The sequence below is a fragment of the Euprymna scolopes genome, chromosome 6 (genome assembly GCF_053919585.1).
Source record: "Euprymna scolopes isolate OS-2025 chromosome 6, ASM5391958v1, whole genome shotgun sequence".
NCBI lineage: Eukaryota > Metazoa > Mollusca > Cephalopoda > Sepiida > Sepiolidae > Euprymna > Euprymna scolopes.
Window position 1 is genome coordinate 71,980,891 of NC_136487.1, and position 26,234 is coordinate 72,007,124.

The 26,234-nt window shown below is 33.7% G+C and overlaps 1 protein-coding gene across 7 annotated transcripts in view; it reads right to left on the reverse strand.

The window, feature by feature from the left end:
* The window catches only part of LOC145277684 (uncharacterized), a 377,033-nt gene that overhangs the window by 151,683 nt on the left and 199,116 nt on the right, over positions 1-26,234 (reverse strand). For all 7 annotated transcript variants that reach the window (XM_080129364.1, XM_080129369.1, XM_080129366.1 and 4 more), the window contains one exon: positions 22,109-22,141. In XM_080129364.1, the coding sequence (XP_079985490.1) occupies positions 22,109-22,141 (33 nt within the window). The remainder of the gene's footprint in view (positions 1-22,108; positions 22,142-26,234) is intronic.

Here is a 26,234-nt window from a genome sequence, read left to right on the forward strand (position 1 = left end):
TTTCTTTCATTGATGCGAGTACTGAGAAAATCTGTAAGGATGAGATATATTTGATGGTTATCAGTTATTATATCTAGCACCAAATCAACGGCAGACACCTTTACACTAAACACAGAAGCCCCATCCAGGGGTCTTTTCTTTAATTTTATATTTTTATGCGCATCCAGTCTCCATTCTTTGATCAACCTGCATAGATTTGTGAGTATTCTTTATATTTATTTTGGATGTTAAACAGTTCTTCATGGAAGGTTGAGGGTGGGTTTTGTTTTTACTCAATTTTTATATTACGGATGGTTGTTCAACCATCCAAGGTAGAGTTTCAGAGTTGATAGATTCACATATTTTTGTGTTTCTGTGAGGAGGTTCTTTATACGGAGACTGTAGGGCTTGTATAATATTTTCTTCTTTGTTGAAGAGATGTGTACATTATGGATGGAAAACACTGATATGCAGGGTTTGATTGAAATGATGTGAGCTTTAATATTGTAGAGCTAGTTTTTGTTTTCTTAGGGTCAGTAGTGGTTCATTAGCTTCCATATACAAGCTCTCTACTAGAGAGGTTCTGAGGGCTCCCAAGGCCAATCTCAATCTTTGGTGGTGTATCATATCTAATTCTTTCATATGTTTTTCTGGCTGTTCCAGATATGTAACATTCGTAGTCAAGTTTGAATTTAGTTAAAGATCGGTACCGTTTTAATAATGTAGTTTTATCAGCACCCCAGTCAGTGTATGCTAATACTTTGATTAAATGCATGGTCTTGTAGCATTTTGTTTTCAAGTATTTCATATGTGGTATGAATGTCAATTTCCTAACATATATGATGCCCAAGTATTTGTGTTGTGTTTTTAAGAAACTGATAATGAATTTCATCAGAGCCAACTGCTGAGATTTGTGTATTGATTCTTTTAGTTCTCTGCTATTGAATGGTTGGTTGTACTTTTCTCCATGTTTTGATTTGAAGTTAATTTTTTTCTTCTTTGTTTTATAACTTGAAATTTTTTATTTTGCTTTTTTAAGGTGAATTTATTGAAAATTGTTCTGCTAGTTTGTGATGTTTTCCTTGTTGGTGATCTTCATATTGTTGCATATTAGATGTTTGATTGGGTTCTTCTTGTTCTGATATTTTCCTGACCATTTCCCATACTTTTTGGTTTTAGTATTTTTTTGATACATAGTGTTCCATTTTGATTCTTTGATAATTCTCCATACTTTTGCCCTGCTGTTTTTGTATATGTCCTAATTTTCTTGTGTTGGATTATTTTTTAAATTTTCTTAAGCACGTCTTATTCTTATGGCTTTTTTGCATTCTCTATTGAACCAGTATTTATTGAATTTTGGGGATGTAGAGCTTTTTGATATGTTCTCTTCTGCAATGGAAAGTAACATATTGCTGAAATAGGTCATATGTTCTGAGTGCTTGCTTCGGGTATTAATTAATGTTGGCATGCGTTTTGGAATTTTTCCCAATTTACTTTTTGTATATTCCAGTAGGGCATCTTGTCCTCTAATTTGAGGTTCTCATTTTCTAGTATAATTGCAAAGTGGTCACTTCCACACGTATCATCATATGTTCTCCAGCTATAGTCCATGTACATGGTTGGGTCACATAATGTTAGGGTTATTGCTGATAATATTCCTGCTGTTGGATGGAGGCACATGTTTTTGAGTAAACATAACTGGTTTTGGTTGATTATTTTTTCAATGATTTGATCTCTTGTTGTTTTGTTAGTTTGTTATGGCTATAAAATCGCCGACTAATAAAAAAGGTTTCGGTAGTTGTTGGATTAGGGCGTTCAGTTCTATTTCAGCTACTGTTTCATTCGGTGGTATAAAAAGTGAGCAGAAGGTTATTGCTTTGTGTAGTGTTACAGTTACTGCAATGGCTTGCATATTTGTTTTTAAGTTTACTGCGCTGTGTGGAATATTTTTATTTATGAGTAATGATGATCGACTAGTGGCTATGTTTGATGTTTTGTTTATGTAGTTGTATATTGAGTAATGTTTTATAGTAATTCTGTCATTTTCTTTTAAGTGCATTTCTTGTAGGCAAATTATTGCAGGATGAAGGGTTTTGATGAGAAGTATTATTTCTACAATTTTTAGGCCTCTTATATTCCATTGTAGCATTTTATTAGCCATGGCTTATGTTTTATTTTTTTGTTTTGGATTGCTGATGTTACTGTCAACTTCCATGGTTTCAGTAGTTTCTTATTTTTTTGTTTTAGTTCATGATAGTGATGTGTAGCGGATGGGGGGGGGGGTCTTGCTTTGTTTCATTTTTTTTTTTTTTCTATTTATTCTTTTTTGTATGAACCAGTGATTCTGTTTCCGGATGTGCAAGAGATTTGTAATAGCAATACACACGGGCGATAAAACGCTTTGGATAATTACGGATTTCAAGGGGGTTCTTCTAAAATCATATTTTAAAAACCAAAGCAACTTAAGTCCTCAAAATACCATCATTTTGTTCTAAAATGAATATACTTTCAAATGAATTAATAAATAATAATATACATTATATATATTTTAAGAGGTTTAAGCAAATAAAGTGATTAAAATGTTATCATAAAATGACATTTTCAGTAAGATTTGTAAATGGTCGTACCGTGTTTCTCTTAAGAATTTTGTTAGATTTGGGTGTCCAAAATTCTTTTGACAACTCATTTTTTGTTGTGTTAAAAAAAAAAAAAGACTTCAACATGAGTATGGAAAATTTTTTAAAAATTACTTTGGACATCCACTGTTAAATAAATCAATCTTTTGGTACTTGTACAGTTTAATCAAGACATTAAAAAATGAAAATATCGAAAAAAGGTTTGTATGAATCCGTCATGGGATGAAGTTCTCCGAAAAAAATTTCACTTAATTTGATCGAGTATTTTTTTTTTTTTTTTTTTTACAGCAAAAAAACAATTTTGTTATGATACCAAGCAAAAGTTTGATTTTTTTGGAAGAAAAGCTAGTATTAAAGATGGGGAGGGAGTGTTGGCGGTTTTAACTGATTTATCTTCTCTTGGCGTGTTCAAAAAATTTAAGATGGCTACCTTCAACGTGCTGTCAAAAACGTGTTTTTCCACTAAAAAAAAAAAAAAAATACTCGATCAAATTAAGTGAATTTTTTTTTTTTGAGATCTTCAGTCCAAAACGGATACGTACAATATAACCATTTTTTTTTTCGATATTTTCATTTTTTTAAATGTCTTAATTAAACTGTACAAGTTTAAATCTTTTTACTGTATTTATCCATTAAAAATAAAATTGTAACCTGCTTTCTTTTATGATACCAAGCAATTAAAAATCATGATACCCGGAAAAAAAAATCATTCTATTTACAAAACAAGTATCTAAAAACGATCTGTTTGAAGCAACAGAATTAATATCAGCGATAGTATTGATGTAAATGAACGTTTTGTTTGTCTTTTTATTCCAGAACAAATTAAAAATTTTAAAAATGTAAATATGAATATAATGTTCTTACATATTTAGTTGGAGCTCATATTATCAGAACATAATTAGCTAAATTAGAGCTATTCGATTATCAGAACATATAATTAAAGCAATCCCAACCAGTCTGGTGTTATTTTTGGTCAAATTTTAAAAATATGGTTGAAAGAAAATAAGCTTTATAAATGTGTAATATGTGTGCACTTTTATTCATTACATTAGTTTTTAACAGTGAATTAAACTGTTTTGTTTAAAAAAAAAAAAAGTGAAATATAATTTTTTTGCTTCATGTGTGCGAGCAGTATCTCCCCACCTCACCCCTATTTCCCCACCCCCGTCTTTTTTACAATTTTTTTCAGCAGATTATAATCGAATGAACATTAATCTACCCAATTATATATTACAAAAAAAAAAAAGAAAAAGAAAAAAAAATGCAAAATCAATATTTAAATATTTGTAGGAAGTGCCCAGTTTCTAGTTAAGTTCCTATTGACTTGTCTTCCCATGAGGACAGTTAGACACAAGGTCAGTTTTTTAATGTGAAGAAAATCCAGCTTCCCAAAAACGGTCAATCTGGATAGAAACAAACATAAAAATTGTCTCAGTCATGAAGGATTTCTCCCTCACTGACAGAGGACAGAAAAGACGAATTGTAGCATCAGAATACTACACTGTGATCTTGGGCCGAAGTCCAGGTAGAGAAATAAAAAACGTCTTAAACTGGAAAGTTTAATGAAATAATGTGTCACTCGGACAAGAAATATAATTGAAAATAAAAACCAAATTTATCAAAAAATTGTGAACGATTTGTTAGCTTTAGCAAAAAGTGTTTTTTGATATTTAAATAAGTGGGCAAAAAATACTTTTCAAACGTCACGTTTTCTGTTAGTGACGTCACTTGTTTTAAATGAAATTTATTTTTGTCTGTTTGTCGTAATTCTTGTAAAGTTTCACACTCTTCATTTATGTAAGTTTACATATTTAATTAAAAGTCATTTGATGTCCAGAATCTAAGGCATAACATTTTCAAAAACCAATAATTATGAACCACTAACTGTAAATATGGGCGTCAAATGCCCTCTTAAAAAAAAAAAAAAATCCCTTAGTCCTACTTCTAATCCTAGGTACGAGTGGCAAGCCTCCTCCTCCTAAAACTTTCTTTAACCCTAATAATAATGCTAAGTCCAAGTGGCAAGCTCCTCACAAAACAAAGTTCCTTGGTAAGTTACATATAAGTGTCTAAAAGAAAAAAGAAAAAAAACACACACACACAGATCCTTCCTTAAAGAAAAGTGCATTATTTATGACTCAAAAAAATAAATTGGTCAACTGTCCTAAAACGCTACAATGGTCTTAAAATGGTGAACTACTTTACATTAAATTTATGTGAAACAAACTCCCACTTTAAATTCTAAAATTGTTTTTGTTTTGTTTCTACCAAATCTTCAGGGTGTTCACACATAATTTTCCTTAGCTCTATGATTAATCCAACAAGAGTGGCAACCTCCCCACCCTTTCATAATTGCAAAAAGACCCTCTTAAAACCACACATAATCGTCTTTAAAAAAAAAAAAAAAAAAAAAAAAGGCGCACAGGATTTATCTCCTATAGAAAAAAAAAATGGTCAACTACCCTAAAATGCTAGAATGGCTCAAAATGGAGAATCATTTTACATTAAATTCTAAAATAATACTTGCTTATCTCCCATTAAAGTTTTTCAAGGTATTCATACATAATTGCCTACAAAGGTAAAATCGAATATTTTGGAGAGGTGGCCAGATTGGGGGGGGGGGGTAACGGAAGGTATTAATCTACAATAATACCAAAGATATATTGCAATATATTCATTTTTAAATAGTCCTAGATTTCAATTTCAGTTATTTGTACATATAATACTTTACAATTCAGCTTTGAGTTCTTTAACTTTTCTTTTAAAAGTATTCTAAATTTGGTATTTTTAAGGAATTGCAGCATATTTATGTGCATTTACTGCAGATTTTCAGTAGTATATTTTAATTTTCCTAGCATGAAAATACAATTATAGGGTAAATTTCATTGCTTAATCCTATGTTTTAACAAAGATATAGCATTTTTACTGAAAAAGTAGTATAAAATGAGACTAAATGCATATGGTCTTAAAGAGGGAAAAATATCCAAATGTGTGAGGCACAAAAATAGTCATAATTTCCTTAATTTTAATTGGATTTAAAAAATTTAAAAAGATTCTTTCTTAGCTCATCAAGATCTTATATATATATATATATATATATATACTAGCATTTCAGCCCGGCGTTGCCCGGGTGTTTGGATGTGTATGTTTAGCAAAAAAGAAAAAAAAAAAAAAAAGTGATAGTAGGAAGGCAGGCCCGAACCCATGCCGCAAAGGAGGGAAAGAACAGAGTAAAACCTAACACTTATCCTGTCACAACTACCCCCAAACCGGAAGCGATATTTTTTTAAATTAAGGCTAGACAATCTAAAGGAGAGGATAACTTTCAAAAACATCGGTGAAACAAGTGACCCCTTCCCCGTAGAAAAGTGCCTAGTTGAAGGGGAAGATATAAATGTTTTTAGCCAATTTTTCGATATTTGTCGTATGAAAGGTCGAACTTTAAAACAATACTCATCTTGGGAAAATCCGTTCCCTCTATTGAAAGTTTAAGGCAGACATGTAAACAGATATACATACATTTATATATTGGTAACTAAAAATTTTCGACCCAAACTGATGAAAAAGCTTGCCTTATCTCTGAATACCCTTTATGTAAAATTTCAAATATTTAGACCAGAAATTGTCTGAGTAATTTGAAAGGGACCGCAGAGATCAATTTTTAAAAACTTTGACCCCCTTTTTGACCCCTTAAAATTTATTGTTTTTGGCTCAAATCAAGTTATTAAGTTAGATCCATGTCCAAGGAACCTATATCTAAAATTTCAAGTGCGTAGACCCAAAATTGTCGGAGGAGTTTGGTAGAGTTCCCAAAAGTCAAATCGTTGAACTTTGACCCCTTAATCGCCAAATTTCTGGCCAAAAACCGATCACATCGATTTTCCAAAATCTCAGTACTCTGTATATCAAATTTCGAGTCTGTAGACTAAAAATTGACAGAGTTATTGTGTAGGGAAATGTACACAGACACTTTCACATTATATGTGTATATATATATATATATATATATATATATATATATATATATATATATTGAATATTTTAAGCCATTTCAATTTTTTCATGTGCATTGCTATTTGTAGAGATTCTATTTTTGTTTGGTTTGATGCTATTGTCTTGATTTATTTGATCTTTGTCTTGGTATATTTCAGGGTAGGTGTTCACATTTGTGATATCTGTGATTGTAGGTTTTATTTCGGTTATGACTGTTTGCCAATCATTCGAGTTCAGTTTCATTAATTTTTCAATGAGTATATCATAATTATTACTTTTTTCTGTGATTTTTTTTTTTTTTTTTAATTTGTGCATAATTTTTGTCTCCCATATATCTACAATTTTCCTTGCTTCAGGAAATTAAGTATTGTTTTTGCTTTACCGCTATAATTTCTTTTCTATTTTTCCATATATCGCAGGTCCTTACATAGGCAAGGTGGTCCTCTCCCACAATTTACACATGTTTGTGCATTCATCTGTGTTATCGTAGAGTTTTTTTTTTTTTAGCACATCTGCCACACGCCGGTCGGTTATAGTATACATTCTCATGATGCCCAAATTTCTGACATTTCTAACATCATAGGGGGTTTGGTATAAATAGTTTGACTTTTTCAATTGAATAACCAATTCTTTCTTTCAGGTCTTTTGGGGTGTTAAAGGTTATGATGTAGGTGTTTGTTAGTATAATATTTCCATTCTTTTTAATGCATACTTTTTATGTCGATTAAGCCTTGGGATTTTAGTTCCATCTTTATTGTGTCAATTGAACAAATAATTCTTTGTTTAAAATAACACCCTTTGATATATTCATTTTTCCATGGGAATAGGTTTTAATTATTTTGTCATAGAATTTTCCCATTTTTTTTTTTTTCTACCGCCACTAAGATTGTCCCATTTCATAAATTTTTAATTGCTTTGGGTGTTATTTTTGTAGAAATTACCCTTTGTATTAAAAATGGAGATAGTTTTGTCAATGGGGTGTTGTCTATTGCTTTCAGAATAATAAATCTCGGGAACTTTTCCCTATTTTCAGTGTCTGAATTGGACTAGATGTAAGGTGGTCTCAGTTGATTTCGTTGTCATGAATGTTTATTCTAATTTTCATCATCCCTGCTCTCCACTCAATGTGGAGCCCAATTTAATGGGAAATACAAAGGGGGGGGACCCCATTCACTTTCTTAGAACAGCGATACAGGGGTGGTATACTCGTTTTTGAAGGGGTTAACAGGGGCTTGTTCTTTCTTGTTTCACTACTCAAGAAAACACCAATAAAAGGCGGGAGAGTACAACAATGTTATTTACCCATTTCTTCACACTGATTGACCCTAAAACCGCCAATCTTCTAATTCAATGGTTAGGAGAATAATTTTTTTGTGATACTTGTGTGTTTATGTGGATGTTGATGTTTTATGGATTAGGGTTTGACATGACAAACCGATCAATCGATCAATCATCTAGCCCAGATTAGGGACAAAGTGGTATGTTGCAAGGCTATATCCTATTTGTACCTAGGTCAAGGTCTGCTCAACCACCAAGATCCTGTCTCAAAACATCAAGGCTCATCACCAATGGCCAACAGGTGGCCCCATTGAGGGACTTTTACTCTCTGTAGGAGGACAGTCAGCATAGTTTTCCTATTGACTGGGTTCAAAAAGGAGAGGATAAATGCGGGGGGGGGGGGGATGTTTTTGTTTTTTGCTTTAGAGAACCTGATTAAGCTTTGCAAAGAAATAAAGGGACAAAAACTTTGATGTACAGTGCATTTGAATCAGGAAGTCAATATCTTCGGACAGTCTGATCTGGTAGCAGCAGCATTGTGTTTTGTTCTATACAACATTGTCAAGGAGAAATAAATATGAGATTACAGTATTGCATGTAAAAGGAATAGTTCTGATATCTAAATTACATTTTTTGGCACATAAAAAAAAATTAAAAAAATAAAAAATAAAAATAAACGGGAGTTGGGAAGATAAAGAAAAGGTTACGTAAAAGGGCGGAAATGGATAAGAGGAAAAGAGAAAGATACAGATTTCTATTTAATTTTATATGGCCCCAAGCAATGGCAAGTAGCCCTGATTATATATATATATATATATATATATATATATAAACGTAAATTTTATTCCAATATTTCAAGGACATAACAAGAATACTCATCAAAATTATAGTTCACATCCATTGTAGTTCAGTCATCTTTTTTTATATCTACTTGACTTTATATTTGAAATTCTGTTTTAGATATTAGCAAAATTAACTGAGCATAAAAGGATGGTGGTGGTGAAGTGAATGACCAGCTAATGAATTGCGTGTGCCAAACTCGAATCTAGTCAGTTTCATCAGATCACTTTCAATTGAAGCTATTTATTAGTCCCTTCTCTAAGGGAACAGTTAAAAAAAAAAAAAAAAAAAAAAAAAAAAGAGGAACCCCCACGTCAACAGAATCAAATAAGCCAGTTAAAAACATCTTATGCCGGGTATTTAGTTCTCTCCCACCACAAAAACTGTGGCATTAAGATCAGAAAGTGGGATTGAAAAAGTGCTCTACAAAAGATGTTTATGCAGCACCATCAGCATTATCAGCAGGGTGCCTCAGATGATTAGCAACAAACTAACCCCTTCTCACACGGAAGTAGGTGGACCCACTAGAATTGCTCAGAACTAGCCTTACGCTAGAATCAACAGAAAGCAGATCATTACAGGAATGATCTAATCTCTTGAAACGTCTAGCTGAAAACATTATCAATAATTCCCACCACTCTTTATCTGTGCCTAAACTTAAACATAGATTCCATGAACAAAGCTTCTTTCTTAGAAGTGCACGCCTGTGGAACTGTCTCCCGTTTTCCTGTTTTCCAGCTGACTACAATACAGTTGTCTTCAAGTCCAACATAAACAAGTTTTTGATGAGCCATTCCACTTAAGTTAACAAATTTACCAAATTTCCATTACTATCGATTACTATATTGTTCAATTAACTACTGTACACACTTTAATCCTTATCCTCGAGTGGCTTCTGGGCCTTGATAAGTGGTGATGCCTATGTAAAAAAAAAAAAAAAGCATTTTAAATAAAATCAGACTTATTTCAATAATTTAATGCCCATATAATAATAGTAATAAAATGCACAAGAACTGATGATACCGATTGCTTTTTTTTATATCAAGTTTTGATGTTTTTGATATTTCAGTAATACCGATATTAATAGGTATTTAGGAAATATCGTTCATATTTCTGATCATTTTGTCAGAAAATATATTTTAATAATTATGGATTAATTTCCATCAACTATGACTTCTAAAAGGATGCTGGGAATCTAAAGCTTTTGTTTTCTTATTAATACTCAAATTTCACTAAATTTCCTGTGTCACAAAATAAAAAGGCACAAAAGAAAAAAGGTGCGAAAAGGAGCAAGAGGAAGGAGCAAAAGGAAAAGAGGGAGGAACAAAAGGAAAAGAGACAAGTGTGAAAGGAATAAGCAAAAAGAAAAGAATGAAGGAAAAGGAGGAAGCAAGCCTGGAGTAATTATGATAATTGCAAAAACAGAAAATATTGCCATTCTCAATATTGTGCTCCCCTCCGCCATTGCCCTTTTGTAGGAATTGCGTACAAACAGGCATTCATTTTTTTTTTTTTCATTTAAACAACAGCAACGATTTGCCCTCTGAATTCATTTCATCAACACTGTTTCATAGTACTCCTGAACTAGAAAATGTCATGGCTTACAAAAAACTCATTTCCAGCAGGTATGCAAGGAAAATCCATTTTAGCATTACTGAACCCTATCAGCCTCCATGTATGTATGAATGTCTTGCAGATCTTCCCTCTGTTGATCGACTTACAGCCGTTCTGCCAGATGAAGTGGAACTACGGTGCGAGATACAGAAGAGGGTTGGCATGCTATATTCTGTTGTGTAAACTGTTTTTTCTCAATTTTCATAGCAGTTTGACATGCTTTCGCTTATTAAAGGGTTCACGTATTATTAATTATTCTCAAGTTTCATCATTACAGAACTGTCATGAGGTGAATAGACCCACTTTTTAATAATTCTGCACTATAATAAAAAGCAATGTAAATTTTTTTGTTTGTGAAGGCATATATATATATATATATATATATATATACATATAATTTAAAGGAGATTAGAATAATAGTCTAAAGAGCTAAGTGTATTTTAATGTAATAGTGAAATTACTAGTTTAATTAAAATACAGGAAATGCTCGTTGTAATTTAGATATATAATAAGCTCAATAGTTAAATGTCCTAGAGCTAATTCAATATTAAGTAATGTGATTTATAATTTAAAAATTTTAAAAAATTTTTAAATTTAAAAATCAAAATTTAATTAAATTAAAAATCAGTTTCATAAGAAGGAACAACAACAAAGTTAATTATCTGTACGATCGTTTCGGAAATCCGTGCTTTTTATTTGTGGTATACATGAAGTCACGTAGAACAATTATACATAGTTTTTTTGGTAAGCACGGTCTCCTCATCAGCAAATTTAGGAGGATTTCTATTGAATTGAAAAGACACCAAAAATAAACCTAGCATTAAAAGTAAGGCAGATGAATCTTTTGGTTTTTCTTTTTTGAAATCAGGAACTGTATTTAAAGTAGTCATTTAGATGTTTGCTATAGCTTTTTATTTTATTTTTATTTCAATAAAATAAAAAGCTATAGCAAACATCTAAATGACTACTTTAAATACAGTTCCTGATTTCAAAAAAAGAAAAACCAAAAGATTCATCTGCCTTACTTTTAATGCTAGGTTTATTTTTGGTGTCTTTTCAATTCAATAGAAATCCTCCTAAATTTGCTGATGAGGAGACCGTGCTTACCAAAAAAACTATGTATAATTGTTCTACGTGACTTCATGTATACCACAAATAAAAAGCACGGATTTCCGAAACGATCGTACAGATAATTGACTTTGTTGTTGTTCCTTCTTATGAAACTGATTTTTAATTTAATTAAATTTTGATTTTTAAATTTTAAAAATTTTTAAAATTTTTAAATTATAAATCACATTACTTAATATATATATATATATATATATATATATATATATATATATATATAAAGCAACTAAACTTGTGTGGAAATGGCTTAAATCAAGTTCCCAGTTGAAACTATTATAGTTTCAAGCTGTAATACCATTGGAAGAGTATGAACCCTAATTCATTCCACCCTTACTAAGATAATAGCTTGTTTAAATTAATTGCTTACAATTTGGCATGAAATAATTTTTTTTTTAAGTTGATATGCTATAAAACAACTAACTGAAACCGGTGATTCTTAGCAAAAAATGGTTTACTGTTACATTGTAACATGTCATGACAATTTTGAATCAAGCTTTTTTGTTTTTTTTAAATTACTAATATATATATAGAGGAAAATGAAGGAATTTACACTTAAATTTATTATTCTATATATAAATAGAGATGCTTGATGATGAAAACAAAAATTAAATAAATCACAGCATTTTTTAATTCATCAAATATTTAAACAAGACATCAAAGAAAAAATGGCTAAAAATTTCTTAATCCTTAATATCGATGGATTTTTCAACTTTAGATTCTTGAAAACGCCCGACTAGGGCAACCTAAAATGCTTCTCCTGACTCGAGCAACCTAAACTGCTTAAAAGGCTGAGTCTTAATTATTTTATCTCAGATTTAATTGAAGATTAGGAATATCTATGCAAAAAATTGGCAAAAGTCCTTCAATATAAATGAAACAAAAACAAAAGGATAAACATTTTAATTCAATACAAATATTGTCATTCTCAAACATTATACACATTAACATCAAGGATGTGAGTTCATATAGAAACGTTGATTTAATTTGAATAAAATATGCATCAAGTGTGGTTGAAAGCCAAATCACAACGTAATATGAGGAAAATAAACAAATATCTTATTTGTTTGAAATTTATAACAAATATATTTCAGAGATATGCTCCATCTTCAGTGTTTTTTTTGTTTTTTTTCTTCTTCCTTGTTATGTTGTAAAGTTGGAGAAAGAAAAGTCTGTTTGTAAAGAGCTGCGCATTGTATCCAGCGGTTGTATTTTGAAATGTTTGAACTGTGTTTATTTTCCTCATATTACATTGTGATTTGGCTTTCAAGCGCACTTGATGCGTATTTTATTTTAAACATTACCCTTTCTAAACAACCAACAGACATTTGTGCCAATGTCAATTCTTCTAGAGTGTTCTTTCATGTTCAAGCAAGTGATGAACAGGAAATACATTTGCTATTTTATGACATTTTAGATGGACAACTGATTTCCACATGAACATATAATACATCAGAGAAGCCCAGTATTTTTTCACTAGTGACATGACTAAAAATGGCACTTTAACTCTACAACAGAATTAATACACCTTATAACAGAGAGGAACACATATATTATTATATTTATGTTAGCAACTGACTCTCGACAAGCATGGATGACCACCATCATAAGATTAGTAATGGGAAATATACTGTGATAGAAGAGGTAAATTTTATAAATGTCCTCTCCTAAAGAAACACACATCCACTTGGTCTGTGAAGTTAGTCACATGAATACTTGATTCAGATACGTTAAATTTTAATAGCATGATTGATCTGAAATCTTTTACAATAATTTATGTGGGAGGATACCAACTTCTTGTGTCGTGGCATTTTCCATGCCGTAGATAAAAATCATGGTTAGTATTTTCCATAGGCCTCGGTCAATTGTTGGTCCGATTCTGCTGAAGACATCACGATTTGAACTTGGCAAAATACATAGGGTGGGGTGCCATTACTTTCTCCAGCTTTGTGGCATCTGATTCGCCTGTTTGCACCTATCCGTTGTCCTTAGACCATCCACATAGCTGCAGTTGAATAATGTAACTCTTCATATCATAGGACGATTGATCTGCTAGAGATTTCTCCTCCTCCATGGCCATCCAATGTTCTGCTGCCAACGTCATCAGAGTAGAATACCAACACCTACCTACAAAAACTAACAGCATCAAAATCGAATTGTGGCTGACAGCTACAAAATAGGTTATCTTCTGAATAATGTTTATCATTTTAAATGTGAGAAACAAGAGGTTGTTGTGCGTAATGAACATGTGTAGAAAAGAAAAAAACTCATGTTTAAATTGTAAAGTAGAGCCACATGATCTTCAAGACTGAATTTGAGGGTTTATTTTTTTTTTGTTCTTAACGAACAAAATCTAAAAATATTCAGTAAAAACACTTCACCTTAACTTCTTGAATTTAAAAAGGTTCACTTCTTCTTGCAACTCAACAAATCCTTTTCATGCCACCAAATAAACGTTGTGTCGCATCTTGTCTTCGTGAAGACATTAAAAAGTTAACAAACGCCAACACCTTTTTCAGAATTTCTATTGCTCATAGAGTGTGACCAGCAACAGCAGCCCATAAAGCCTGATCCTTCCTAACAGTGGTAGGAATAGTGACAACATGGTAGTGTCAAAGCTAGCCAGCTAATAGGACTGATGAAAATCGAGGAGTTGGCATCAGGATCCATTGTTCTCAGGTCATTTCTGTGTGGCAAGCAAAGAAGTGTCATACGTAGATCCACAAATCAATGGTGTGAAACGAGTACTTTTGCACCATTCTCTTGCGTGTTTTGGGCCAAACTTTCCCCGACTTTGCATGTGGAAGCTAAGTCTTCCTAGGTTTTTGCAGCTGGGGTAACACTTGCAATCTTGCAGCTTAACGAATGGCTGGGGCTAATGAGGAGTACTTCATGCAAATCAAACAATCATTAGGCACAACCTTTGTGAGTACTATGCAGAAGATCGACTCACTTAACACTGAAGTCTAGATTTCATATGCCTTCAAAAATGTCAAGAGCATATAGATAGAATGCTACTATATGCGAATAATTGTCCTCAACGCAGACTCCAAAGAAAAACTACAATAAATCATCATCATCTTGTGGCCTCAGAAGAGATTGAAGTCACTACACCCTTCCAGTATTCCCTATTTGTCATAGCACCCAAAAGATCTTCCTTGGAGATAAATGTATCTTGTTGTATCCTATCTAGAAAAGTAAACTTTCGTGATTGATTGTGAGATGATGGGTGCCTCCACAGTACAAATGATGAAACAAGTTCACGTGCACAATGCCAAGCAAACTGAACACGTCTCTTGCAAACTGAGATTGATACTCTCGGTAAGTCTCCATATATCATTTCTAAAGTTGGGCGGTTTCGCCATGAGAGATTGAGCACTCTTTTTAAAAGACGTGTGTAACATCCATCCAAACGATGCTGTTGTTTTGCTGAAAGAGTTCAAGTTTCAGATCCACAGAGTAAGATTGGCTCAATAAGTATGCGGAAAACTTGGATTTTGAATTTGCGAGCAAGATTGGATTTCCAGATCTTATCCATTTTGTTATAAGCAGTCCCTGCCATGCCCTTTCTAATGTAAAAGTCTTTCTCAGAGTTCCTGATATGTGATCCTAGATAATTGTCGTCTTCAACACAGTGACGAATGAAAGCGAAAGGAAAGGGCTAAGAAGACAGAATGCATGGTTATCTCCTAAAAAGGTGGAAGTACCAAAATGCAATATCAAATGTAAAGGTGAAACCATTAGGCAGGTGGATACACTCAAGTACTTGGGTTGCACTATTACATTTGATGGTAAGAATGATGAAGAAATTAAAAGAATCGTGATGACAAAATCCACCTTCCATAACGAAGTACGTCTTACAAAAACAAACAAAACGGAACACAAAAAGTAGAATCTTGAAGACGTAAATATGGTCAATTCTCCTTTACGGTTGTGAATGTTGGGACAGAAACAGTCGTTTGGAAGCAACAGAGATATGGTTTTTAATACTATGAATCTCATGGTCAGAAAGGAAGACAAATGAAGAAGTTATGCGTAAGGTAGAGTACAGCAGATCACAACGTAATACCGTCTACAGCAGACAATTAAAGATTAAATGTTGACGGACAGCTTGGAAAAAAAAGCTGGATGTTAGGGAAAAAAAAAATAGCCGGAAAAAGAGCAGAGGAAGACAACAAAGTTCAGTCTCAGAAGGGTCAGAAAGACCAAATACAAAGAAGACTGAAGAGCCATGATCACCAATGTCTGTAATAACAGACCTGATATCTGAAGAATAAGATTACCACCAATAATTGATGTTATTTCAGAGATTTCTTCACTTAGACAAGATACATTGTCTAAGTGAAGAACATTTCACCCATAATTAGAGGAAGAGAGATGGATTCATGCCTTTCCTTAATGAATGTGACACAATGGCTCCACCAGAACTCAAACACAGAGTCAATAGTTCATGCGAGTAGGTTTTGATACCTTCTTGGTACAAATTTAAGGTCTACCAGATTTCTACCTGTTTTAAATATCAATATTTTTGTTTCTTGCTATAGGTATGTAAAATGCCCGAATTTTTGTTTCTTGCTATAGGTATGTAAAATGCCCGAAGCAATCAGAGTTTTACCTACCGACTCCTGAATGAGGCTCAGTCTTCAACATGTTTATTTTAATCTTTTGTCTTCCGGTGTGTTCCTCTCGCAATCCTTTCATCTTGGTATTATTTTTATTGCAAACTCCTATTCAGAATCTGTTCAACAATACAATACCTGCTTAGCAAATCAGCTCTTCTTAATATGCATACATATACAAAATACATATACATGCATTTGTATACACATGCAAACACCTATGCATATGTCGATACACATATGTACACACATACATGAATGCACACCTTTATTTACACATATGCACACACCTGTTCTCTGTATACTGGGCTTGGCTTAAAGCATAACGTCCCACGAGCAGGATAATCTAACCCGATGGAATTCACTACCAACAATAATAAACAATATTAACCTGTTAAAACTCATGAGAGCAGATGCCAATTTTAAATATAGAAATTACGAATCTGCAGAAATTATTTAGAAAAGAACAAATGTATATGTACATGGTGCGTGAATATTCTTTGTTTATTTTACCTTTATTATGAATTTGAATGGAAAGTACTACCTGAATGCTAATTGGGAATAACTTTTCCCGCTTCACCAATGTGATGCCACAGATGGAGAGAAATATATTTGTTTAAATATAATTATCCACAGACAGGTGTTTTATCGTTATACGACAGAACAGCATGGCTGAGCTAGCAAGATTCAGAACCAGAACCCCAAGGTCTGGGCCCGAAGCTCTACCACCAAGCCAATCTTCACTGGTACTAAGTGTATAACTTGTAAATGTCATTTACTTATTTTGCCTGCAATACATTTGAACAGAAAGCACTACCTAAAGGGTCATTGCAAATATTTCCCTCACCCATGTGATGCTCCGAGATGTGGAGCGACGTAGATATTTTTAAAAGTATAATTATCCACAGATACATAATACTGTCGATAGTTATATTATTAAAATATATATGATGCTCAAGATAATTGAAGACATCTATAATATAAATCTCACTTGTCTGTTTAAATGTATGTATGTATGTTTGTATATCTCGCAAAACCTTTCGACAAAGGCAACAGATTTTCACAAGATCTGTATCATTTTGAAGCGCGACCCTTCGGACGACAAATATTGAAAAATTGGCCAAAAGTATTAATTCCTTCACCCTCAACTAGGCACTTTTCTACAGGGAGGGGTCGCTTTTGTTGCCAATATTTTGAAAGTCATCGCCTCTTTTCGATTGTCTAGCCTTAATTTGAACCTATGTTACTTCCGGTTTGACAACATGTCACTTTATTTTTTTTTTTCCACTTTCTTTTCCTGCTTTACGGTATGGGTTCGATCCTGCGTGCTACCACTTTTTTTTTTTTGCACTTGGAATTTTCCTTCTTTTTTTTTTTTTGCTCAACTAACACCCTTACGCACCTCTACTTTCTTTTCTGCCATCGCATCACGGGTTCGAGCCTGTCTGCCTACAACTTTTTGCTCAACACACCTACAAACACCCGGGCAATGCCGGGCACCCAGACTAGTTGTTATTAAAGCAGGAATATTATTTGACCTTTTCAGAATCATCAATAGCAGCAGTGACAATTATGAAACAAATAAAAAGGCACAGTTATTGTGACTATAACACCTGAATACTGCAATTTAAAAATAGAAACCATTTCTTAAAAGTCAAAGGATCTTACGTTTATAAAGTTTGCAAAAGCTTAAGATGGAAATTTTTTAGCAAGTACAGCACACCGTTGGTGGCAATCCCATAAAATCCATGAAATAGATTGAAAAAAACAAAAAAAAAAACAGCATGTATCGGGAGAAACAATCTGAAAAGTTGTCCACACAGACTTCGGATGCAATGAGTAAAGCACTTTTGACATCAGAAAAGGTTAAGGAACCTTCACAGAATGAAGAAATGGGTGGTGGAAAATTTTCATGATCACATAACTCCTAACATTTTGCTTCCTAGATCTCAATTATTTGGATTTGTACGAGGCATGGTTGAACACCATTATTGTACTGAATAATGCTTAAAGGTCTCCACAATTAGATTAACATCTAATATGAGCATGGATTATATGATCTTATGTAGGTAATTCATACATAATTGAAACTGAAGAATTTAATGAATGTAATCACAAAACAATATATTCTTATCCTCAAATTGCTGCCAACAACAGAATCAAGCCAGTCGAAATGTGTAAAAGATTAATTCATATGAAATTTATTTATTTAGCAGATTAAACATGTCAAGAGCTATGACTTCCTAGTGAGTTACAAGTCTGTTGTTCAAACGATGAGACATGTTCAACCAATCACATTAATAACAGAAAACAATGAATATGGTGGCTGATGTTCATTCATCCATATTTCTGACATGAGCTAAAATTATGTTTCAGAATATTGGAGATGAGGATTAAATATTTGGAATGGTATTCTCACAATCTTAGGCATGAATAGTACTAAGGAATACAATTATGGATTACTTAAGATTTCTACCCAGTCATGGCTGATTGAACAAGAGTAAGGTATCCTCATGTCTTAAAGGGGTTCTATTTGAAATTCCATATAGATTCCAGAGTTCAACAAGACATCTCTGAAGACGACTAAAAGTTACATCAACCGAAACATTGTGAGAAAAACATCCAAGATGAGAAGAATAATCCAAAATAATGCATGGATTAAAATTGACAAATGATAAAATGGTTTAATGGATTTATTTTTTTTATATAAAATACACTTTTGTATTTAATCTTTTAAATTAAACGCTTTTTTTTTTTTTTAAACTGTAAAAATCACAAACAAAGCATTTTGCCATTTAGGCATAAGAAACTAATATGTGGGGCTATGCCTACAAGTGTATTAAGTAGAGAGTTGAGCAGCAAGATATTTGTTTGCCTTACATTTAAATTTCTGCACATTAGTGTAGTCAGGGAAGCAGGAAATGGAGGGGATTCTAGCAGTTTGAGGGAAGAAACTATAAAAGTAGGAAGTTTTGACATTTACTGATCCTTATAGTAAAGGGGTGGAATTTTGCTGCTTGTCGGGTGAGTCAAGGGTATTAATGTCAAGGGAGTACAAGTACTTCAAGTTTGTCAGAGCAAGTTCCATACAAGTACTTGTAAAACAAGCACAGGGATACAACATTGTGACGATGAGACAGAGGTTGGAGCTAGCTTGGTTGATAGTTCAGGACATAAGATTTGAGACCTATGGACCCTGTCTAAGAGGGAGAGGGTAGTGGTAGATACACCAGCCAAGATGTGGCAACAATATTCCATGCATAGGCGAACGGTGGTTCTATAGAGATAAAATATACTGACAAGCTTGAATAATTTTCTAGCGCGGTAGAGGGAGCCCATCTTCTTTGCAGTAGCCTTGACAATGTTTTTTTTATTTGTTTTAGTCCATATTGTCTCTGAATATTAAGTCGAGAATTTTGAACATGAAATCCAAAGAAAGATGAATATTAGTGTGTGTGTGTGTGTGTGTGTGTGTGTGTGAGCGTGAGGGATTAAAATCCACCTGTGATTCCAGGTGTTACGGTTAGTTGGGGACCACTAATGTAAATTATGCCATTCCCTATTTGCTTGCTGCCCTATAAAAGAATAGTTAGTAAAAAAAGGTCACTTTTCATTGTGAGGAACATTCCCCAGAGAGAGCAACTCACGCAATCAGCCATAAACCAACATATACTACGCTTTGAACACAGGCTTTTTTTTGAACACGTCCTTCTGCCTGTGTTGATGGAATGAATCAGTCAAAGACAACAAAAGTGTAAAAGTGCCTTAGATCAAGCACTATTTTTACTGAACTTTATATCAATATGAAATGTAAGTTACAATAATGTATCCATGTTTATAACATTTTACCGAACCTATTAAGCCAAATGAAGGGTTGGGCATATTGTTTCCCTCTTGAGGCCGGGTTAATAATATGCTCTCGACAATTTTCTTACGACACTTACGAAAGAACAACAAAGACAAGGTTTTCATTTTGTTACACTAAAGTATGGATCTATTTCCTTAACTAGAAGGGATACAAGTGTCAGATGGATGGTGTGTTGATTAGTAATGTTGGAAAAAAGAAAAGTCTCAAACTGGAAAGTTTTAAAAATAAATTAAAAGCATATCAATCAGTTCAGTAAAAAGAAAAGGTAGAAATAACATCTCATGAAAATAGAATGAAAATTTCTTTCCTGATTCATTTAAGATAGTGGAGATTATTATTTTTATTTTATTTTTTTTTTTCACAATTTCAACAATATTAATAATTAAAAGAGTATTAACGAGTATTAGTAGAAGTTATATTGTAGAAACCAAAGTCGATAGCCAATTTACTACAAGATGGACGCTGATCAATGAATCTATAAAAATATATCTAAAGTCAAACCATATTTAACACAAGTAAGACATTAAATAAAATAGGAAAGGTGGAATATTGTCATTGAATAATGACAGCTAGAAAATATTCTAAGAACCAACGATTATTTGTCATCAATCAATGACAATGTTCCACTTATCCTATTCTTTCTTGCTATAGACAAAAAATAAATTGAGCAAAAATATTTCTAACTGACCACTATTTATTTTCTTTTTATGTCCATGACGTATCTAGGAGGAAGCATGCTTCTCTTAGAATGATATCTGGATTGCTAGTGGAACGAATATCAAAAAACACAGGAATTTAGCAAAGAACTAGCACACTACTCATTAAACCAACCTTAAAATGCATTAATTAATGATCTATTTTCATGTGATGAAAGAAGGAGGAGTTAATAACTGGAGTTGTGCATGTGTTCAGGGCAAAGGATATTGGTTTCCATATTTTTTTTTTTTTATTATGTCACTATTTTTTTTTTTTTTTTATATATAAGACCACTCATGAAAAAAGGGTCAATGAGTGCAAGGTGGTCAGTGGGATGATCGGTAGTGATGAAAATTGAGCAGACTTTGGTTAGGACAACTCAACAAGAACTTGTTTATATTAGACTTAAAGAGGACCATGTTGTAGTCAGCTAGAAAGCAGATCAATGGTACAGAGTTCCACATGCAGGAAGTTCTAAGAAAGATACTTTATTCATGTGATTTGTGTTTAATTTTAGGCACAGATAGAGAGTATAGGAAATTGTTGACAGCAGTTGTAGCTAGATAAGTGTTTGTGAATATTTTGCGGAGTAGGACCATACGTGGAAGCTCAGTCAAGCAGTTGTCATGAAGATAATGATGGAACAGTGATAGGCTTGTAACGTCTGTTCTGTGAGAAAGAAGGTGCAAGGAGGAGAAAAGGACATCACCTACTAGGTTTCAAAGCCGGTTTTGAACTCTGTTAAGGTAGGAAAGGGGGGTGCTCTAAGCAGCTCCTTCCCAGATGTGGCAACAGTACTGCATTTAATGGTATATAAACATGCTAATACCATACCTTTTTATTGACAACAGCTGTGAAGTCTCATCGGTTGAAATAGGCTGTTAAAGAAATTGAATATCCTTAATTCAATTTACTTTTTATTTCCTTATTTATCTCGGTTTGGAAAAGATGTTTTTTTTGTTTTTTTTTGTTTGTCAATAAACATCAGGCAATGTTCCAAGATTCATTAGCCGACTTATTGCTTTCCTGAAGGTGAAATTAAACAGCTGCAAAATGCATCTACTTCATTCACATGAATTACATCAACACATACTTTATTTTATCTTTCGTTTAGTGTTTCGCTAGATGCAGTAACTAGTCTATTCATTATTTATGACATCCACCCCTAATAACTTTCAATGGTGGTCAGTCATCCAGTGCGAGTTTTAAACAAGGCATATTGCCACTTGAAACGTAAGGGTTTACTATTTGTGATTTTCTTTAACAAGGGACTGTAAGACATTGAAAAGTGAGATATCTGTTCACATTACATTTAAATTTCTGCAGGTTAGTACAGTCAGGGAAGCAAGAAACAGGAATGGAATTCCAGAATCTACCGATCCGAGTGAAGAAACTATTAGAGTAGAAGGCTTTTCGGTATCTAGGGACTTCAAGAGTGAAGGGGGGGGGTTGAGTCTTACCTCACAGATCCTTGGAATCAAACCAGATTCTCCCTAAAAAAAAAAAAAAAAGAAAAGGATAGACCATATTAATAAGCAAATAACCAAATATATCCTCAAAATAAAAAAATAAAAAAACTTTATTTTGTACATATTTTTCTACACATTTTTCTTTCCTCTTTGTTTCTCTGGGCAATAGATACTGTTGTAACCTGGCTACCAGGTTTAATAAAAAACTTAAAGGATAAAAGGAAATTTTACTAAACTAAAGTTACAAGATGGACAGAGTAATTTAGTAATTGTTAGGTAAAGGCTCCTGTTCTGCACACATCTCCCTATACTGTCCAGATTTAATCTTCCTCTTAGCTCATCAGATCCAATCTTAACCACTAACATACATTGTATCATTCTCACGTCAGTTTTATCCAACTTTCACTTGTCAAGTATTTTTCTTTTGTATTTTTTTTTTACGAGACGAGTGCAGTTGGTCAGACACAAAGAGGTGCCACTGCCTCCCCCATGGGTAGAAAGTAGCCATCCAAAAGCCCAACAGCCCTCTTTGATGGCTCTTCCTACAACAGCTTTACCATTGTCATAAGTCTCAAACAAGCAACACCAGTGTCTTTCTGTCAGTGTTGATGGAATGAAGCAGTTAAAAACAACAACAACAAGGTACCAAAAAGACCTCCTGGCTCTGAACTTCCGTGGGTAACATTGAACCGGGCCCAAGCAACGGTTGCCAAAACGCAGAATAAGCTGCACAGGTGCGGCTATGTTGTACAGGATGCTTGATGAGCCTGCAGCGCTGATGTGCAGATTATTATGCGCATTCTCACAGACTGTCCCCCAAGTGAGGAATGCTCCCATGTGGACTTTAGGGATGCCTCGGATGCTGTCAGATGATGAATCTCAAGATGGAGTGAAATGCTATGAAGATGATGACTGATCAGGTTTCACTTTCCATACATCACACATGCTTGAAAAAATCCTTTCCTTAATCAAGAATTTCCTTAAACAAATCAGAAAGTTTGAGTATTAGCTTTTGTTTGTTTGTTTTTTTTTTTGTTTTTTTTAACTTGCTCTATCAACTAGATATAAAGTTACTGCCAATAATCTAGTTATGCCAGTTTGAAAATATTTAAATGAACGGGGTATTGTACTTCATCCAGGCGAACACAGAGACCAGATTCTGAGAGTTTCCTTAACACTTGGTCAAGGGTGATCAAGTGTTCCATGTCTGATGATCCTGTAATTAGTACGTCGTCCTGATAGCATACAACATGTGGTTCATTTGCCAACAGATTGTCCATACAGCGTTGATAGATACTAGGAGCTGACTTTACTCCAAAACTGAGGCGGTTGAACCTGTAGAGACCCCATGGTGTATTGATTGTAAGGTACTGCTTTGAGTTTTCCTCTAATGAAACCTGCAGGAATGCTGATCTCAAGTCAAGCTTGGTGAATTTCTTTCCCTGCAGCAACTTTGCATACAAATCATCAATCCTGGGGATGGGGTACTGGTCGAGGTTTAAACATTTGTTTATTGTAATTTTATAATCTCCACACGACCATATTGTTTGGTCGATCCAGCTCCTTGTTATGTAATAAGATAAGTGATACAAGTGTAAAAATAAGATTAGTATGTACGGATAAAAATTAGATGTGGAATTTTCCAATTAGAATTTGAAAAAAGCTATGTATCGCAGCTGTGATGTTATGGGTACAGGAAGATGTGGCAAATAGGTAGAGCGATTTGGTCTTTCATCTGAACCACAAAACAGGGCAGTTAGGTTTTTGGATAGCTGCTTTCTACTCATGGAGGTGGGGATTGCTATATTTACAAACTGCTTTCAATAAGTTTCCAGACTTTTTTGTATAGGCATTTAAAATTATCCTAAACTCCTGTAAATTCAGTATGTTATTACTTATGAGATGACTGACCAATTTTATGAGTTAAGGTTTAAATGAACAGCTATATCAAAACCTATCTGGATATGAGGACACTTTAGAAGAATGATATTCCACAAAATTTTGTTTTAAACTTGAAAGAAAATGCCACAGAAACGTATGGAATGCTTTAGACTGCTTTTGGGCCATCTTACATAAATCAGGCATCAGTTTTAGAGTGGCATAAGATATACTATTAATTTGGTTATAGAGATAAATGCACAGTTTGATGTCAGTGTGGGAACTGTTCACACAATTATTTGCAAAGAACTGAAGATGCGGAAGATTTGCGCAAAGTTTGTCCCAAGGGTGCTCAGAGATCAGAAAGAAAGACGTCATGACAGAGAGGATAGAGCCGATCAATTCAGCTCCCGCAGATCTTGATGTTGTGATAACCTGCAATGAAAGCTGGATCTACTGCTACGACTCAGAGACCAAGAGACACAGTTCCCAGTGAAAGCACGTTGGCTCTCCCAGAGCCAACAAGGTCAGATAGAGTAAATCCACCCAGAAACTTATGATCCCTTTTTTTGACAGTACGGGCATGATCTACATGCACTGGGTTCCCACCGGACAGACAGTCAACGAGGAATACTATGTTGAGGTTTTAAGGGAGTTCAGAAAGAGATTCTGTTGGAAGAGGCCAGCATTCTTCAAATCGGGGTAATGTAACCCGATTTGAAGAGTGCTGGCCACTAGGATAACGCACTAGTCCACAATTTCATCCGGGTCACAGACTATTTGACCAAGATTGGCATAAAGACTGTTCCTCACTCTCCCTATAGCCCAGACCTTGCTCCCTACGACTTGATTATTCCCTAAGCTCAAAGAAAACCTTTGAGGCTGTTGCTATGAGACAATTGAGATGAAAGAAGCTGTGACAAGGATCATTGACACGCTCACACAAGAGGACGTCCATGGGGCCTTCCAGAAGTTGTTAGAATGGTACAACAACTGCATTGCAGCCAGAGGAGATTACTTCGAAGGGGACTAGAGTCTCGTGTGTACTATCAATAAAAGTATTCATATGAAAAAAAGTCTAGAAACTTATTCAAGACACCTTGTATGTACACATATATTCTGAAAAACAAAATTGCAAAGTGATTTTTTAAAATCAATTACATTTACTGATGTTTAATTTTTAAATAATGTACATCAAAACAATCGAGAAATGAAGATGGGTAGAAATGGAGATGAAAATTTTGATGGCTACATCACCACAGAAATATGACCAGCTGATTCTGCCAATAAAGTGGGCATACAGTTTCTGATTTTTTCTTACCAACAAGTCAAGGATTCTTTCAATTTAAAATATTGCAAAACTTAAATATAAAGTTGTATTTAAGTATGCCTGTTATTGAATAATAATAACACTTGGTCTTCAGTATTTGGATTTTTAATGTAGAATTTAACGTTTTTTGGGTTTTTTTCTAATAAAATTTATTTGATGAAAATATTTTTTTTAGGAAATGAAAACTAAAAAACAAAACAAGCAAAAAAAACAAAACAAACAAATCCAATGTTTATTTTGTTCTACATTTTGAATCAATATTGATTTTTTTTTTTTTTTTTTTTTTTTAACTTGTTAGTAACTGTTTATCAAGGCCCTTGGACCACTCTAGGATAAGTGTTGACGAGGGTTGGGTTGGTGGTGAGATAACACCATAATGATCAGTAATGGTGTAACTTGGTAGGGTTTAATCATAAGAGGATATCACAACAAGAACTTATTTACATTAGACTTGAAAACAACTACTTTATAGTCAGCTGGAAAGCAGCCCCAAAGGTACTTTGTTCCACAGATAGACAGTTCTAGGAAATATTGACAGTTGTAGCTAGACGAGGGTTTTTTTTTTTTTTTTTGCAAATAGATTAAAGCTCAGTTGAGCACCTCTTTCCTGGAAGAGTGTTTATTTTTAACATAATCGAGGAGTTGGATCCCCATAGTTAAGCTGGTCATATTTTTGTAGTGATGCGGAAGTCCAAGTTTCCATTTCCTCTACTTCCTATGTTAGCTATTAACATATTTTTACTATCAGGCAACACTAAGTGACACTCAGCAGACTTGGAAGTGACCATGATCCAAACCTCAAGTATTGGCTTCAGAAAATTGATCTAGCACCAAGGACAAACTGGTTGCCAGAATCCAACTGGTGTCCAAAGGTCTCTTGAAGAACACCAAGGACTGAGTGAGCTGTAT